At 38.7% G+C, this 20,153-nt stretch overlaps 1 protein-coding gene across 1 annotated transcript in view; it reads right to left on the bottom strand.

Moving 5' to 3' along the window:
- The window catches only part of VEPH1 (ventricular zone expressed PH domain containing 1), a 261,145-nt gene that overhangs the window by 190,016 nt on the left and 50,976 nt on the right, over positions 1–20,153 (bottom strand). The window contains exons 5-6 of the mRNA XM_075268752.1: positions 10,096–10,262; positions 1,826–2,035 (exon numbers count right to left, since the gene is read on the bottom strand). Of these exons, the coding sequence (XP_075124853.1) occupies positions 1,826–2,035; positions 10,096–10,262 (377 nt within the window). The remainder of the gene's footprint in view (positions 1–1,825; positions 2,036–10,095; positions 10,263–20,153) is intronic.

Here is a 20,153-nt window from a genome sequence, read left to right as displayed (position 1 = left end):
AATCTACTAAAACAGTTCATCACATGGATTTCCTTTTCATTACTTACTTTTTATATATTGTATAACTTATAAAACTTTTTATATATTAGAATAATTGTAAGTTTTATAGGAAACATTGCAGATGTATTGGATGATTACATCAATATATTATGATAATATACACATAGGAGAACATTAAATATTGGCTGTCATCCTTCATGCAGCATTGTTTTCACAACAAGGACAGGTTTCTCTTTTGTTTTTATCAGAAGCTTGTGACTTTCTTCATTTCAGTAATATTAACCCTTATGTGGCACAGATATTTTTTATTTGTGTGTTTTGATTTTTCACTCCATCCATTCCAAAAGCCATAATTTTCTCATTGTCCCCTTTACGTAGTCATATGAGGGCTATATTATTGTGTGACAAGTTGTACAATGTATTGGAAATCCGCTAGAATCTGTTAACTCCGTGTGAACTCGCCCTTCTATTGCACTTTACATGTGGGGAAAAAAAACCTTCTAAATAAATAAATTGCACTTTGACACAAGAAAAGTTTGGTCACCATACCATTAACCAGCCCCTCAACAGCATATAAGTAGTTTAGAGGCAATTTTGGTGTTGGCAGATTCCCTTTAAAATCAGCCATGAGGAGAAAATGCAATAACATGGTGGACAAACACTAAATCTAAAATGGTAAATGCGAGTGCATTCTACTCTAGATCTCTTTTAAAGCTATGGGACAGATATTTTGTTATGGTGGCATCTGTTTTTTGTCTTGTGATGCAACAGTTTTAGAACACTGTGGTTGCCTATCATTGCTATTTTGCACAATATACTAATAAATACTGTCTAAGGCCAGGGCCGCATGGGTTGGAAACGCCGCATTTTGCCTGCGGTGGAAACGTTGTGGGAAAAATTACAGCGTTTTACATTAATTGCAAAGTGGATGGGATTCCTGCAAATCCTATGCCCACTTTGTGGTAAAAACCACAGCGCGGACGTGCTGTGATTTCTAAGACCGGCGCGGTTTGGGAAATTGCAGAATGTCAATTATATCTACGGAAACGCCAGCGGCTTCCTCATAGATATAATTGCAACAGAAGGAAGGAAAACTCTGCGAGCTTTCTGTTTAAAGTGCTGTGGGAAGAACCGCAATGCATTCCAGCCCCGGTTTTTCCTGCAGTGCCTTAGCGCTGTGAATCGTCCCGTGGCTCCATAGCCTATATGGAGACTGCATAACTGAAACAGACTGACCATGGAAGGACAGTATCAGTAGTGTTCATGATGTGCCAGATCCAGAACAACAGAACAATTGAAATCACTGGTGGAAATATGAGAAGCGCCTGTTATGTTTAAGAGAGAAAAAAATGAAAAAGCACCATGGCAGCCACAGGCAAAAATAATGAACTAAAAAATAGATTCATTGCTGCTTGGAAATAAGAGACATAATTTAGTTAAAAATTTCCATAAGGATATGTTCACATTGATTGTTACTCCAAAATGTTGACAGATGCTAGTAATAAAATAATAATAAGTGTAATAATAATTATCTCAGAATCATAGGACCCCATAAGCCCAGTGGCTTTTCTTGTAATTTGGAAAGTTTGACACAGGAGGTATCTGATCGTAACTCTCATTAAATATCTTATTAAATATCCTCATATGAAATATTTCCTGTGAACTAAATTTCAACCCTTTTTATCTTACAACCTCTAACCTTATTATTCATTGTAACGTAAAAGCACATCCTATTGCTAAATGCATATGATGAGTATATTATGACTAATAATTATATCAATGTACAGTTTTTTTTGTAGTTTTATAACTATCAGTGGTCACATACCTCATCCACACGTCCCACTGCTCCATAAATCTTTGCTATCTGACCAATAAGACATGGGAAATGTTCACCAATTCCTTTTAATGCAGAAAGAGATCCAGCCAGGGTTAGGGGTTCATATGATGAGATGTCCAGTAATATGTTGAGGACAATGTCACTGTAACTTGGATCAGATAAATATTCTGTAAGGACGGGCACGGTTTCTGAAAGTACCTACAATGAAAACAAAGTAATACTTGTGATCAAAATTAGACAACACATCTTGAGTTAAGGAATGGTTAGATTTCCCAGACCAGGGAATAAAATATAGAATTTTTTTTATTTTATTTTATATTTATTTATAATTTTAGCTCTTTTTAATCTGGTACTGGTATCCCTGCTGCAAGTTCACTCCATTGAACTACACCAAAATGGCTGCTTGGACAGTACTGGGCATGTATGAGCAGCCATTTTGGTGAACTGATCTTTGAACAGAGATTTGAAGAGGAGGGCAGACAGAGGAGGAGGAGTATCCGGGGAGGAGGAGGGCAGACAGAGCACAAGCAGTGGAGGGGCGGTATTAAAGATATGACATGGGGGTGCTCAGAGACCCAGGGTGCTCTGTGGGGTTAATTAGCATAAAGAAATAAAGTAGTTTAAAAAGAAATGTCGGGTACAACAAAAAATGTAAAGGTAGTTGTAGAATAGCCTTTTTAAAGGCTATTAAGATGTGTTTAGCGCAAAAGCACTTTTTCCAGTGATAGATTCCCTTTAATGCTTTATCAATAATTTAATAATATTCCTCTCCAAAAAATTTAAAACATTGAATAAGAAATTATTTAAAAAAAGAGCACCAACAGAAAAATTGGCTTATCCCACAAATAACTAGACATCAACCAGTTCCACCAAACGAAAAATAAACATGATATACCTCTCAGAGAATAGCAATGCAAAAACTACCCCCCCATGGGTTTTATTCAGCAAAATTTGTAAAACATAAAAATATATAATTGAAGTATCACTAACGCTAGGTTCGCACTAGCGCCCGGAGTCCGTTCTGAGCTGTCAGACCGGGTACGGCCGTGAGCGCCGGTGAGCGTTTTATGCTCTCCGCCGCGAAACCGTTTTTTTAAAACCGGACACAGAATACTGCATGTCCAACTCTGTGTCCGATTTAAAAAAAACGGTTTTGCGGCGGAGAGCATAAAACGCTTACTGGCGCTCACGGCCGGACATCTTTCAAACCCATTTAAATGAATGGGCTTGAAAGAGTCCTGCAGGTTTCTGTCTTCTGCTCAGTTTTGTGCAGGAAACGGAAACCTGCATGAACGGAGACCGAGCGCAGATGTGAACGAGCCCTTAATTGTATTGATCCATAGAATGAAAGTAACATGTTGCTTATGCTGTACTGTGAACAGTAAAAGATTTTAAATGCTAAAAAGTAATGTCAGATATATTTTTTTAATAAGTTATATGCAGCCCAAAATGGTGTCACCACAAAAAAAAAGCCCTTATATGGAAAAAAAATACATAGCTTGTGCAATGTAACAATGAAATACTGTGTAATCGTTACATCCTTTAATGCGAATCTGACTGTGGCAGGAAGGGGAATGTATAAGCTGTGTAAGCATAGGATACACCCCAGGTTTAGAATTTACAATGGAAAATGCACCAGAATTCACCCTCCTTAGAATGCCCCCCATCCTATGAGCTAGTAGGAAAACTATGTAGGATTTCGTGTATCGAATGTACTCCACACAGCTTGTATATTCACGTTTCACCATCTATTGTGTATTCACATGCAGAAAACTAAGGCTCACTATGCCAAATTCCTTGAAGGGTGTAGTTTTCAAAATGGGGTCAATTTCCACAGGATTCCACTCTATTGGCACTTCTGGGATTCTATAGACATGAAGTGGCATCCCCAAACCATATCAATCTGCTCTTTGAAAGCTAAACAGTGGTCCTTACTTCCTGCCCCTTAGTTTGTGCCCAAATATGCCCACACTTTTGAATCCAAGATAACCCACTTAACAACACCCTTCAAGCAATGAACCAAAGTTTGTAGTGAGAATTTTTGCACTTTCAATGTTGCATTGATTTATATTGCAGAAATTAATGCGCAGTAGAAGGTGAAAAGTCAAAATTGCAGTTTTTCCAAATATACACGATTTCTAGGTGTGAACTGTTGTGCTCTGAAACATAAACTCCAAAAGTTGTTGTACCTGGGATAACCCGCTTTCAAAGTTACCTTAAGTGGATAAGAGCAATAGAGATGAGCGAACAGTAAAATGTTCAAGGTTCGATATTCATTTCGAGTAGCCCCTCAATATTCGACTACTCGAATTGAATATCGAACCCTATTATAGTCTTATAGTCTATGGGGGGAAAATGCTCATTTCAGGGGTAGGCAACGTTCGATCAAATTATACTTACCAAGTCCATGAGTGAGGGTCGGGCTGGATCCTCCGAGCAGTCTTCTCCTTGCAGTGTCCCCGCGGCATCTTCCGGCTCTGAATTCACTCTGCCAGGCATCGGGCCTGGGCAGAGCCGACTGCGCATGCCCGCACTACAAGCGGAAATGCGCAGTCGGCTCTGCCCAGGCCCGATGCCTGGCAGAGTGAATGAAGAGCCGGAAGACGCCGCGGGGAAGCTGCACGGAGAAGACTTCTAAAGGTGGGAGAAGAACCAGCGTTGATTGGCCGACTGTATAGCATTCGGCCAATCAATGCTGGTTCTACATCGAACTTTTACATTCGAATAGCGAGTGGTACTCGATCGAGTACGAGAATTTCGAATACTGTAGTATTCGATCGAATACCTACTCGATTGAATACTACTCTCTCATCTCTAAAGAGCAGCTATCCAAAAATTAAACTTCTTTGTGTTGATGTTTATAATTGTTATTTATCATTTATGTTTTATATATTTATTACCGCCAGCAATAAATATGTTATTGTCATAATCATACTGACCCTGGGAATAAAAGTAATGTGTCACTTATACCATCCAGTGAGCAGCATAAATACAAAAGCCATAAGAAAATATCTCATCTACATTTTCTCAATTCCACTCCATTCAGAATTTGTTCCAGCTTCCTAGCACATCTTAGAGGTGGGGAGAAAAAATAGCAATAGTAAAGAAAAAATCCATAATTTTTTATATATAACGGAAGATACCAATATTTACTAAAATAGTAAAATAGTCTTAATATGGATTTTTTTATTTTTTTATTTTTAAGACCCAGTTAACCCTAAACCAACTCAAAACTAACACATCAGACTAGAGGGAGGTAGCTTGATAAGATTCAGAGAAACGTAGAGTCAGCCTTGGTCTAAACTTTTTACCCCACTCAGGACCTCACATAGGCTTCATCTTGCGCCAATGCCTGGAAATATAGTCACAGAAAGATTATTTGAACAAGCTCTATAGACACAATTTACAAAGTGTTTAGTTCCTTGAGATTGCTCTTGCCAGGGCTGTTTATCCAATGTAGGAAACATGCCTTCTCCTCACATAATAACCTTACTGTACTAAGTGACAAAAGGAGACCTGCCAAGCTAAACAACTCTCATTCATATACATTTCTTTTGTTTCTTTAATAACAAATGCAAATGTTTTTACATGAGAAAATTTTCTTTATGTGATTTCTGTGGAGTCTGAACTTGTTATCTGTTAGAAAGTCCTCTCTTTTAGAAACATAAACTCATTTGATATATATCTATGTTCTTATTCTTACATGCAACGCATATGATTAAAGTGACATTATTAGCATGAATGTATAGTGTTGAATAGATGGATGACATTAACCCCTTCCCGTCAGAGGAATTTTTAGTTTTTCGGTTTTGACTCCCCTCTTTCCAAACCCCATAACTTTTTTTTATCTTTCTGCTCTCAGAGCCATATGAGGTCTTAATGTTTGCAAGACAAATTTTTCTTCATGATGCCGCCATTAATTCTTCTGTACTGGGAGGCTGGAAAAAATTCTGAATGGGGTGGATTCAAGAAAAAGTGTATGTGTGCGACTTTCTTGCAGGCTTTGTTTTTACGCTGTTCACTGTGCAACCAAAATGACATGTCACCTGTATTCTGTTTCAGTACGATTCTGAGGATACCAAATTTATATGGTTTTATTTACATTTTAACCCCCTTAACAAAAATCCAAAATTTTTTTGTGAAAGTCGTCATATTCTGACACCCGTAACGTTTTTTACTTCCATGTACAGGAATGCATAGGGCGTCTTTTTTTGCGGTGTCAGGTGTACTTTTCAGTTATACCATTTTTGGGAATTGCTATTGCTTTAATCACTTTTTATTAAAATTTTTATCAGAGCCGAACAGTAAAAAACAGCGGTATGGCACTTTTGATTTTTTTTTTCCTGCTACAGTGTTACAGGAATTTTTTTTATAGATTTGTAGAGTTGGTGTTTTTGGACACAGGAATACCTAATGTGTAGGCGTTTCACAGTATTTAAGTACTTATATATATATTCTAGGGAAATGGGGTTAACTTGAACTTTTAATATTCTTTATATATACAGTATATATATATATATATATATATATATATATATATATATATATACACAGTCCTATGAAAAAGTTTGGGCACCCCTATTAATCTTAATCATTTTTAGTTCTAAATATTTTGGTGTTTGCAGCAGCCATTTCAGTTTGATATATCTAATAACTGATGGACACAGTAATATTTCAGGATTGAAATGAGGTTTATTGTACTAACAGAAAATGTGCACTATGCATTAAACCAAAATTTGACCGGTGCAAAAGTATGGGCGCCTCAACAGAAAAGTGACATTAATATTTAGTAGATCCTCCTTTTGCAAAGATAACAGCCTCTAGTCGCTTCCTGTAGCTTTTAGTCAGTTCCTGGTTCCTGGATGAAGGGATTTTGGACCATTCCTCTTTACAAAACAATTCAAGTTCAGTTAAGTTTGATGGTCGCTGAGCATGGACAGCCCGCTCTCAAATGATCTGAAAACAAAGATTATTCAACATAGTTGTTCAGGGGAAGGATACAAAAAGTTGTCTCAGAGATTTAACCTGTCAGTTTCCACTGTGAGGAACATAGTAAGGAAATGGAAGACCACATGGACAGTTCTTGTGAAGCCCAGAAGTGGCAGGCCAAGAAAAATATCAGAAAGGCAGAGAAGAAGAATGGTGAGAACAGTCAAGGACAATCCACAGACCACCTCCAAAGAGCTGCAGCATCATCTTGCTGCAGATGGTGTCACTGTGCATCGGTCAACAATACAGCGCACTTTGCACAAGGAGAAGCTGTATGGGAGAGTGATGAAAAAGAAGCCGTTTCTGCAAGCACGCCACAAACAGAGTCGCCTGAGGTATGCAAAAGCACATTTGGACAAGCCAGCTTCATTTTGAAAGAAGGTCCTGTGGACTGATGAAACAAAGATTGAGTTGTTTGGTCATACAAAAAGGCGTTATGCATGGTGTCCAAAAAAACAGCATTCCAAGAAAAACACTTGCTACCCACTGTAAAATTTGGTGGAGGTTCCATCATGCTTTGGGGCTGTGTGGCCAATGCCGGCACTGGGAATCTTGTTAAAGTTGAGGGTCGCATGGATTCCACTCAGTATCAGCAGATTCCTGAGAATACTGTACAAGAATCAGTGACGAAGTTGAAGTTATGCCATGGATGGATATTTCAGCAAGACAATGATCCAAAACACGTCTCCAAATCAACTCAGGCATTCATGCAGAGGAACAATTACAATGTTCTGGAATGGCCATCCCAGTCCCCAGACCTGAATATCATTGAACATCTGTGGGATGATTTGAAGCGGGCTGTCCATGCTCGGCGACCAGCAAACTTAACTGAACTTGAATTGTTTTGTAAAGAGGAATGGTCCAAAATCCCTTCATCCAGGATCCAGGAACTGATTAAAAGCTACAGGAAGCGACTAGAGGCTGTTATCTTTGCAAAAGGAGGATCTACTAAATATTAATGTCACTTTTCTGTTAAGGTGCCCATACTTTTGCACCGGTCAAATTTTGGTTTAATGCATATTGCGCATTTTCTGTTAGTACAATAAACCTAATTTCAATCCTGAAATATTACTGTGTCCATCAGTTATTAGATATATCAAACTGAAATGGCTGCTGCAAACACCAAAATATTTAGAACTAAAAATGATTAAGATTAATAGGGGTGCCCAAACTTTTTCATAGGACTGTATATATATATATATATATATATATATATATATATATATATACAAGAATTCATTTTTATAATATATATATATATATATATATATATATATATATATATATATATAGCAAAAATATGGTTCCTCTATTGCAGGCTAAATAGATGATAACTAGATGTGTCAGCGGTGGGACCCCCAACTATGAGACATATCCAAGGAATATATCCCAAATTTCTTTGGATACAATATCCTTTTGAAATTACAAACAAGGTCACATGATACTTGCTTAACATTACCATTAATATAGACTATTATAAGCGGAATGATATTATAGAGAAGGAAAATTGCATATTCTATATTCTTTGCAATGCAATTTGCTTACAATACAGACTTTCCAATTGTTTTTACTGGAAGATAACAAATAAAAACCTATACTTTTTTTGGGAAAGAGATTTATTTTTCTACGATCCAGTTTCTTGGATTTATACTTTAATGACATAATTTCCAAAATTTACATAAATGTATTTCCTTACTAAAAGAGCTGCACATGGGGGTACTCTGAGATATCATTAGCGGTGAATGTTACATGAACAATCTTTTACAGTAATTTTTCTTCTAACATCCTGCTAGGTGGGATTAAGACTGAAGACAAGAGCGTAATTGAACCTATAAGATGATTACTGGAATAAAGATGACGATAATGGACAGCTGCTTAGAACTGTAAATGGGACTATAAATTACAAAAATAATACACTCTCAAGTATGGTCACCCAACAAATGCACGAACAGAGCAGGAGATCAGGTTTACATGTTACAGAATGAAATTCCTAGTGATGTATCACATAACTGGTGGGCAAATAACTGTGTTATTTAAAGGAAACCTGCCATCACCATGAGCGGCTTGAAAGGTGACATACTTTCTTTTTACATAGAACTGTGTGCAGCATTTCAAAGAAAACATGGCTCTAAAAATCACCAAGCATGGAGTGAAGTGTTGACTGGGTTCCCTCCATCTTCTCCCCAGCCAGCTTGGTCTGACTATTAGCTATGCCAGAGACAATTCTGTCAATGCCAGGTTTCTTTGAGTTGCCAAAAAGTTTCAGCATTAAACATAGTTTTTGTGGAAGTGGAAGCTTGTAGATTTTTCATGTTGCCCATAGGTAGAACATCATAAAACTGATGATAGGTTCCTTTAAATCTTACCATACACAGTGGCTATGTCACTAATAGGTAGCACAACGTGCATAAGGTAAAGTAAACTTGGGTATAAACAAACACTGTATAGTCAAATACTGAAAAAAGGGATATCAAGCAATCGATCACACTACAATGGAGATCATAACACTCATGCTAGATTTTATTCCCAAACTCTAGCCTATGCAGAAGAAGGAGTAAAAAGGATGGGACCTCTCTCTTGTTTTGTGGTCATGCCTCAAAATCAGGTTTTAGGGTTGATACTCAACCTGGAACGGTATTCAATTTCATTATTACCTAAGAGGGTCCTATTATCTGTAAAGCTAACCCAGTGCCAACTTAGTATCAAGTACATGAACTTATAGCCTTACTGTAAAACCGGTTGCACACAATTGTGCGCTAACCAACGGCCATGAATGAACGGCCCGGGCGATACATGGATGTCATCTGTGCACTGCCCGTGCTTCTATGGCCCCTTTCTTTTAATGAATAGGAGCCACGAAGCGCAGTTGCAAAATTAGACAGGAATAGGACCTGTTCCATATTTTGCGGCCTGGACTGTTGGCCTGCACATGGGATCATGTAATTCATGGTCATGTTTACGGGTCCAAAGAAAGGAGTGGGTCAGTGGGAAAACCCGGATAGCACATTGACCATTCATACAGTTGTCTACAAGGGACTTAACAGGTATAAAGCTGTGGAAAACTACCTCAAGTCTACCTTCTTGCATGTGGTATTTTCTTGGCATCAGATTAAACATGTCCAAACTGCAAAATTCAGGTGACGGAGAATGGGAAGGGTAAGCAATAGAGGACATTTTGTCTCCTGTTACTTTTTTTTTTTTTTTTTTTTAATAAAAGCATAATATGAAATACGCACAGTTGCAGATATTTAATTTACAGTAGTTATTACCTTTGCTTGCTTCGCCTTTGCTATTGCTTGTAACAACCGTAGCATATGATGCTGCTCGCCTTCCTCTAAATGGGGCATCTGTGAAACTAGGTCTCTCAGAAATTGATGTATTGGCTGAGGCTGCATCTCATACACTGATGGAAGTACACGGAGAAGCATGGTATTACCTGTGGAATATAACAATAAACCGTGACTATATCACATTGCATATTCCTGTGCATTGATAAATGCAGTTCTGAATTATTATTTGATACGCTATACATTTGTGATTATACATACAACTATAAAAACAATATAAAAAACTCAAGTGTCTTGGTGTCTGCAGGATTTCAATGTTTTCTTTCCAGGAAACAAAATTTTTTTTGCATATTACAAAGTAATATAAACAAGAAAATTCCTACCATTTTATTGAGTGTATTGTTGATGCATGGTTGTGCATTTTCTAGAAATAAGCTAAAACACTCATCAATATTGGTCCCAATTCAGAGCCATAAATCTGAGTTATAATCAAAGTGTAGTTGGCGAAAAGACAAAATTCATCAATACTTGTAAGATATAACTTATTTTACAGAATAACACACTATACACTTCTTATGTTCCCCCACAAATAAGATATTGATAGGTTATGCTAAGGATATGTCACCATGTTAACATTGTCTACAACTAGAGATGAGCGAGTAGTACTCGATCGAGTAGGTATTCGATCGAATACTACGGTATTCGAAATACTCGTACTCGATCGAGTACTACTAGCTGTTCGAAGTTAAGATTCGATACAGAACCAGCATTGATTGGCAGAATGCTATACATTGCCAATCAATGCTGGTTCTTCTCCTACCTTTAGTAGGCTCTGAATTCACTCTGTCAGGCATCGGACCTGGGCAGAGCCAACTGCGCATGTCGGCTTGTAGTGCGGGCATGCGCAGTCGACTCTGCCCAGGCCCGATGCCTAGCAGAGTGAATTCAAGGCCGGAAGAGGACGCGGGGACGCTGCGCAGGGAGAAGAATCCAGCCTGACCCTCATTCATGGACTTGGTAAGTAGAATTTGATCGAATGTTGTGTACCCCTGAAACGAGCATTTCCCCCCATAGACTATAATGGGGTTCGAAACCCGTTCGAACAGTCGAACAGTGTGCGGCTGTTCGAATCGTATTTCGAACCCCGAATATTTTAGTGTTCGCTCATCTCTATCTACAACCCCTTTAAGAATCTTAATACTTGTTATACTGTATACTTTTAATATACTATGGAACATATCCTACAGTATAGATTATGTAGTGTTAGATACTACAATGATATATGATCACTCATGGTTTGATTCTGTTTTCTATATAGACAAAACTAAAGCAATAGTAATTAACAATGTATATACAAAAGAAATCCAAAAACAATAATAAATGGCCATGACAAAGTGATAAATCCATTGGGATTCAGTGGGGTTTTGAAATATTAAACTGTTAGAAAATCAGATTTAAAAAAAAAATCATGTGAAAATATTACGCTAAATCTTTTAAATCTGAGTCAACATTTCGGTTTTAGAAGTTAATCCCCCCATTTGTGTTTCTCCAGTATTAGAGTAATCCACATGTATGGACAGAGACTTCACACAGTCAGAAGCTGATGGGTTTCATTTGTGTCTGTGTAACATGACGCATGGTTGATAGAAGTAAATAATGTGCTGATGATCATATTATGTAATGGCTTTAAACAAAATCCCCATTTAACGTTCTGTGTAATTTGTAATAGTATTCACTTCTCCACCCATATAAACGTTCTGTATTGTACATGTCTGGCACAGAATGTCAGGTCTTATTGTGTCACATATTGAGGTTACCATCAAGGGAAGAAACGGTTACATAAAAGGAAAATGTTACCAAATATTACTACAATACACACATTTAACTCATCACTGTCATGGACCTGATGTGTTTTCCCATGTAGAAGAAGATGTGTTGACATTGTATTCCTGAAAAATATTCTTATTTACATAAAGAAAACAAATATATGTCCCTCACTCTGGAAAAATAATCTTCTCCAGAGTTTTTGGATTTTGACTTTTCTAACATATGGATGGCATCTGTGTTCCTATATAGCCTGTGAACGCTTAGCACAATTATAAATGAGTGATGATATTAAGCATACAAGTGAGACTTTCCTCATTTTGGGACTTGGCTTTGTGGTCGACCTCCCTTGTGTATACAGAGGGAAAACTCAGATAAACCTAGCAATTACCTTGCCATTTATCTCCTTGAAAGTAAAAGATGAAATAGCAGTTTTCATCTTTTCAGAGCTGAAACGTTGTGTTGTATTGGCCATCTAGTGTTCACTTGCATGAAATGCCATCAGCAAATGTTGGAATGAGAATTCAATAGTGAATGCTTCAGAGTAGTTACAGGGTTATTCTCCTCTGGGCAAATCTTGACCAAGTCAAAAATAACTGGCGATAAATCCCAATCTCCAGGGCCTGGCTTATGGAAACAAGTGACGCGGTGTTCACACTTGCACCCTGACCTGTCGCTGACATTCCATGTAATCCCGGAAAAACTGCTTGGGAACGGCTTGCTGGTGGTCAATTTAAAAACCCATTCATTTCAATGGGTTTTTAAAGAAAACAACGGTGTCCATATGCAGCCTCTCAACTCTGAAACTAGTTTAACTGCACGGACATGAAGTCCTGCTTGTCCAACTTTGTGTCTGTGCAAAAAAACTGTTTCACAGCGGAGAGATTGCATACGGACACTGGCAGTTTGCTTTAAAAACCCATTGAAATTAACGGGTTTTTAAGCTGACTGCCGGCAAACTATCCCCAAGCAGTTTTTCTGTGGATTTAGGCGGAATCACGGTGGACAGGTCAAGGCGCAAGTGTAAACGCTGCATAAGCTACACTGCTCTACTCTGCTTCCGTAATTCCAATAAAGTGGAGCACATTTAGCTACGCTGTTTCCATAACTGGAGTTACAGTAGCTCAGCTGTGTTACAGTGTTTCCATAGCTCCCATTCGCCCCTGTGAGAGTTATTGAAATACTGCACATCTGTTTCCATAAGTCCCACCCTGGTGATCGAGACTTGTGGTCAGTTAATCCCATCTTGGCTATTTGCTGATATAGGAATAACACTTTATAAGTTAGGTTTTGATAGCAAACTCCCTTGTCTATAAAATATTGATACCAGGTAATGTGTACTAGGGGATGGGAGTAAGCAGTACTTTGACTAATTTTGGTTTCTGAGGTGGAATGAAACATATCAGACATACATAATATGTCTTATGGATAGGCTATAAATGTCTAAGGTAAAATACTGTTTTAATGAAACGAAGAGCGCTGTAAAGCTCGTGACATATGGGTAAAGATCACACGCCAATGACACAATTGAATTATTCCATGTAGGGGGTAGTCAAGCAATTATGATCAACAGAATACCTTAGTATCATGCAAAGAGATTTCTCAATGTCCTAAAGATGTCTTATTAGCATTCCGTTTTCTCACGGAATAGACCAACAGACACCACAGCTACAGGCACAATGGGGAGCCTGGGAATAAGAAACATTTATTTCAATAGAACTTGAATAATGCAGTAAAAGTGATCATACACATTAGAGAGCTGTCGTCCGAATGCACAGCCAAGCTTATATGATTATTTTTAAGGTGAGAGAAGAATAAACAACTGCTAGTCATGTCATGTAGATGCTTACCCAAAGGACTGAGAATAGTGAAATCCAATGTTCCCTCCATCAAAGATACACTTTTAAGCTGCTACTATCATATTGGTGACCAATCTTACAGAAATTTTGGAGATTTGGGTGACTTTGATATGTATGTCTAACTTAAATCCCAGGATCCGTTTATACTTAGCTCATCTAGTTCTTCCATGTTGATGGATAGAATCAGGCTTGGATCAGGGCTGTTGTATTCAATAGGATTACTATGGATCTAGTATGCTCATTTCTAGTTGAAGTTAGTGAACTGCTAATGCCTATTACATCCCACTTCTGTTTCATTGTTCTTGTTGTGTTGTTAGATTTTCTTTGCTAACACATAAACAAGTGCTATGATAAAATACTGGTTCACAAGAACTGACTCATAAGGAAATATATCACATCAAGATAGTACAACTCATTATTATAATATACAACCTTACCTTATGACATCTTTGTGTAGTTACACAACATGACGAAGTGGAACCACCTACTTAACAAGGGTGTAGCTAAGGAAACAACTCAGTTGGCCCCACAACACAATCTGCCATATTTCATGAATTATGGGGTTTTTTTTAGTTCACTTCAGGTCAAAGTACTGAGAACTATCATTGAAGCTTTTGACCTTGCAGATGCTTGCAATTAAAAACATGAAGTCAGAGATTATATTGATAAAAGGGACTTGACACAGTGTCTCCTTAAACATTTGCTTGTGGTTTCAGGTTGAAGTGCTATTATCTAGCTCACTATGTCTATGTACTTTTAATATCACTAGACATCTTAAGAATGCTTGCTCATGCTGAAAAATAAACTTCTGATTTGAAAGAAATTCTGTATCAAAAACCTAAGGTTGAGGCTTGGATTTGCAGTTTGCACTTGCACAGATCCACACACTTAGCCCCATTTAAATTATTATGAAAAAACCTTCTCAATAATTGACATGTTTTTTTCTTTTTTCCTGTGATATCAAAACAGAAAAATATACACAGTTTTACGCAGATCCCAGCATGGAATATATATGAAATACATGTTGAAAATTGGCCATATGTATATGCCAATGCCGTTCATGTCACTAACATGTTACTACTGTGTGGGGGTCCAAAGTGGAGCATATAATACTGTGTAGGAGCCCAAAGTGGAGCATATAATACTGTGTAGGGGCCCAAAGTGGAGCATATAATACTGTGTAGGGGCCCAAAGTGGAGCATATAATACTGTGTAGGGGCCCAAAGTGGAGCATATAATACTGTGTGAGGGGCTATGGTGGAGCATAAAATACTGTGTAGGGACCACACTGGTACATATAATACTGTCTGGGGACGTGGGGGCCACAATGGAGCATATAATACTGTCTGGGGGCCATTGTGGAGCATATAATACTGTTTGGAGGCCACAGTGGAGCACATTGTACTGTGTGGGGGCCATTGTAGAGCATGAAATACTGTGTGGGGATCACTCTGGAACATATAATATAATACTACTGCATGGGGGCCACTTCAGAGCATATAATACTCCAAGGAGGCCACTGTGGAGCACATTGTACATTGTGGGGACTACTGTGCAGCAGTTTGTACAGTGTGGGGGCCACGGTGGGGCAGAAAGTACAGTGTAGGAGCCCCTTCACTATTTCTGTTACACAGTATCTGTTTTATAGCAGATCATGGGACGAATATGCAAATCTGTCTCCCATGATGTTAATATAGGGAGACAGTGACTCAGTCATGCAGCCCACTAAGTCAGTCTCTCAGCCAAGGACAGCTGTTTCGATCTGATTGGTAAAATCCCACATCATTGCAGCAAAGGCCTCTGGGAAGGTCGGGCATGATGTTAAAGGGAGCGCCCCCCTAGTGGCTTATAGCAGATGTGATATTAGTACAGGCTGTAATAACATTGTACTATAAATCCTGCGCGATATAAATAGTGAACATTAATTGTTCAAAAGTAGGAAATGCATTCTGTGTTGGCACTTTGTGATAATTTAGTGGGTTTTGGGTTGCAGTTAGGGCACTCGGTCTCTAAAAGGTTTTCTATCACTTCCCTAGACAAATATGACGTTGTTCCTTGATAAAACAGACCATTTTCTTTCTAATCCTAAGATTTTATGCATCAATTTAACAAGTACATCTTTGACCTTTTTTCAAGGACATAGAAACATTAAGAGGGGGCAAAGGAATTTAATGTGAAACCCCTTCGAGGGTACTTGGCTTAAAAAGGAAGGTACAGGTGGGAAAGCACCTTTCTAATTTAGAGCCTGCAATGCAACCACCTTATAAAACTCATAAAGGGCTCGTTCACATCTGCGCCTAGTCTCCGTTCATGCAGGTTTTTGTTTCCTGCACAAAACTGAGCAGGAGACGGAAACCTGCAGGACTCTTTCAAACCCATTCATTTGAAAGATGTCCGGCCGTTTTTTTAAAAATCGGACACAGAGTCGGACATGCACTCACGGCCGGACCCGGTCTGACAGCTTTCCGTCTTCTGCATGCAGAAGCCGGAAAGCTGAGAATGGACTCCGGGCGCTAGTGTGAAACTAGCGATAGCAGAAGACTGTGGCATGAATGGATGAATGGATTCTCAGTGTTAAATACTGATACATTTTAATATCCACCTTAAAATATGCTTGACCACTATAATAAATGTTAGTCACAACCACATAATAGTCAAGTGAAGTGGGCGTCCTTTGGTGGTCACTTCTACAGCGTTTTGGGTATGCTTTTTGGTGTTTTGGAGTAAAATTTGTACACACTGTAATCCTTCAGTTTTCATGAGGATTTAGACTGAAATTATCATTTCTGATAATTATCAGTAATTATCATTACTTTTCTTTTTCTATCTGACGATTATAATTATATTTTTTTTCATGAACTGTGTATGCAAAGGTTTAAACCATAGGTAAGTTTGGGGTAGCTGATGTTTATTTAGCACCTTATTATAGTGAAAGTGGCCTTTGACTGAACCTCAAGATCACATTTGAATGGAGAGCTGGATTTTATTTTGAAGCCCTCCTACCCTATTAACATTCTTGTTGTCCCAAAAGGAAGACCCATAAGTCATTCTTAACTGTGAAACAGATATAATATGAGGAATTTGCCTAAATCCTTGGTTACAGTTTAATAAATCAAATAACTCTATGGATTATTTAATCAGTTGTGAAACGGGGCTCTGAACTCTGAAAGAAAAGGCCAGGCGGGCGAGCTCCGCACTGCTAAATCATAACACGTACAGTAGAGCTGACATGGTGTCCTGTGTTTAGCTTACTTCTATATGACAGACATTTGACATTTATAATAAATAATGATAAATGAAGAGATCACATATACTGCTCTTACTTTACAATGCAGCACACCTCAGGGACCTCTTTCTTCCCATGGCTAATGCATATTGATGAGATATTTCCATAGGTCCCATGATTAGGATAAGCCTAGGTTAATTATGTATACCATAGCTTGGAACAGACATACACTCAATAGGGAAACCAGCAGAAAGCCTGGTGAGTGTGAACATACTGCAGACAGTACAGCTAAGTATGAAATTCCAAGCCGAACAGCATAAAATGTTGGTTCTATTAAAATTCTAGCCTTTGTCTACTTGGCTTCATGTGGGCTTTCTGCTTCTTAGACCAGTGAATGTATTAAAGGGGTTGTCCCATCTCAAGGATCCTATCTATACTACTAGCTTATGTGGATTTAAGACTTTTCCTAAATACATTGCTTCAGCAAAACTGCTTTGTTTGGCTATTATCTTAGATTATTCACTTCATTGTTTACACTGCGTTTCCATAACCAACCTGGGGATGGGTCTTATCTCCCCAGCCAGGACAAGTGATGTAGCTCCCTGCTCTCAGGACGGGAGGGGGAGCTGAGTGCTCTGGAGCTTGTATTTCAAAGCTGTTTATCTCCTGCTCTTCCAGTTCTCAGGTCTGCTAATTGAATTTTGCTGATAAGGGCTGAGACAGGGAGTCTGTTACCTCTATATGTAAACACAGATCTAAAACAGAGTTTATTGCAAGCTGACTCTTGTTCTTGTAGCATGTAAATTTGGGATTCTCATCACCTATCAAATCCAGCTCTGCTACATCTGCTTCATATTGTGCATCTTCCAGTGATACTGTGCTAATTTGTTTACAACCATCCCTCATTACTGAATGCAAACATGTCCTGCTATGAAGAGAGCTAGCAGAGCTATCTTTGTCTGGGAGACAGCAAGTGAAACCCCACCCACCAATTCACCAAGAAAACCAAGAAGTAAACAGAGCACACAGCCAGCAAGATGGTGAATGGATGAGTTGTGAATACCCCTTTAATATATATATTGACAGGTTACTCTGAAATGCACTATTCCGTTTTTCAGTCTATGACTTTACGTCTATGAATACATTATACTTTTAGGGAATGTTCACAATTAAATTCTGCAGCAGAATCCACAGCAGAAATCTGATCCTTGAATTTCTCATTTCTGCTAAAAATTTGTAGCAAATGAAGAGCAACATGAATTCCCATTCAAAATATTGGTTAACCACTTCCTAATATTGATGACCTATCCTTAGAATACGCCATCAATATTAGGTCTGTGGTGGTCAAACAGCCATCAGCCCCACAGATCAGCTATATTGGGACAGCACAGCTGCAGGTAATGTTTACATGCTGAGAGCCATGCTGCTAAGTCACTGCACAAAGTGTAGAAGTGGCTTTAGATTCTGCATTGGTGTCTCTTAGGCCAGTTGCAGACGACTGTGCTGCAACCAGCCTGCTGTGAATTAAAAGCATGGGCTGCACATTAAATGAATAGGTGCCAAGGAAGCATGGGCCACAAAATAGGACATGAATAGGACCTGTCCTATCTGATGCGGCCCGGACTGTCACCCCGCACACGGGACCATGAAAATCACGGTCGTGTGTACGGGCCCATAGAAATGAATTGGTCAGTGTGCTATCCGTGAAATAAATGGATAGCACACTGACCCACACCAGTCATCTGCAAGGAGTCTTCAATGGTGTGGAACTATAGTACCTAAAGCCATCACCCACACTTAATACGGTAATGCTAGGTTCACATTTGCATCTGTTATCCATATGTTTGCAAACCATTTACAAAACAAAAAATGGTTTGGTAATAAAAGGATTCCAAATGGTTTCGCTGGGTTCACAACAGTGTCTAGTCTCCGTTCTCAGGTTCCATCTTTTACAGACAGAAGACGGAAACCTGTCAGACTGTGTCCAGCCATGAGCCGTGTTCCCCTTCTTCATTCTGAGCATGCACAAAAGGAAAAACAGAATGCAAAACGGACACAAACTGATTATTATCTGTTTCTAATCCATTTTCCATAGATTCCTCAATGTTAAAAAAACAAAACAAAAAAAAAAACAGATTGGTTTCTGTCCATCTGGTAAGGGCGGGTTCACATCTGTGCCCCGGTCTCCACTTTCAGGTTTCCGTCTTCTGCCCAAGAAACTGGACAGGAGAAGAAAACCGGCAGTCACTTCTCAAACCCATTAATTTGAATGGGTTTGCAAAGTGTCCGCTCATGAGCACCCGTGAGTGTTTTGTGGTCTCCATGGCAACACCGTTTTTTTCAACCGGACACGAAGTTGGACATGCAGGACTTTGCGTCCGGTTAAAAAAAAAACGGTTTCACCGCAGAGACCACTAAATGCTCACGGGCGCTCATGGGGGGACACTGTCTGCCGGGTTTCCATCTCCTGTCAACAGAAAGCGGAGACCGGAGTGCAAATGTGAACCTGCTCTATCCATACTATTTTTTTCAGAGAAACAGTCTTACAAGTCTATCTTTTTTCCTTCCCAAAAGAACGGATACCGAACGGAAATGCTCCAAACGCATTCCTGCGCTTGGTTTTTACAGCTATTGAATTCAATGGGTTTAAAAAAAAAACCTTTGGAAATCAGCTTTTCAGGATTTTGACAAAGTTTCAAAAAACTGATTTCGGACAGAGAACCAAATGCAGATGTGAACCCAGCTTGAGTGAGAAGTATGGTTCCCAGCATGTATACATTATCAGGATCTGCACTTTCTTGGAACAGCTGCCCTGTGGGGATCCCAACTATCGGACTCCCACAGATAGCTATCCTAAGGATAGGGCATCAGTATTAGTAAGTGGATAACCCCTTTATAATGTCTTGTGACAACCTCTTCTTGAAGTGTATTTTGATGAGATTTAACCTTTAAAGGGTGAAATATGGTGAAACCTTTCCATATTTTTTCTTAAAAAGGACAATGTTGCTCCATAAAGGACTAAATCTTGTCATTATTTGTGTATACCGGGCTGCTGACTTTTATGAGTTTAGACATTTTACTAGCTATGTTCTGAATACTTAGGGGAATCTGAATTCCCTGAATTACAATGT

Source organism: Leptodactylus fuscus, chromosome 3 (assembly GCF_031893055.1).
Source record: "Leptodactylus fuscus isolate aLepFus1 chromosome 3, aLepFus1.hap2, whole genome shotgun sequence".
In the NCBI taxonomy this organism is placed as follows: Eukaryota; Metazoa; Chordata; class Amphibia; order Anura; family Leptodactylidae; genus Leptodactylus; species Leptodactylus fuscus.
This window is presented reverse-complemented; position numbering and strand designations above follow the sequence as displayed.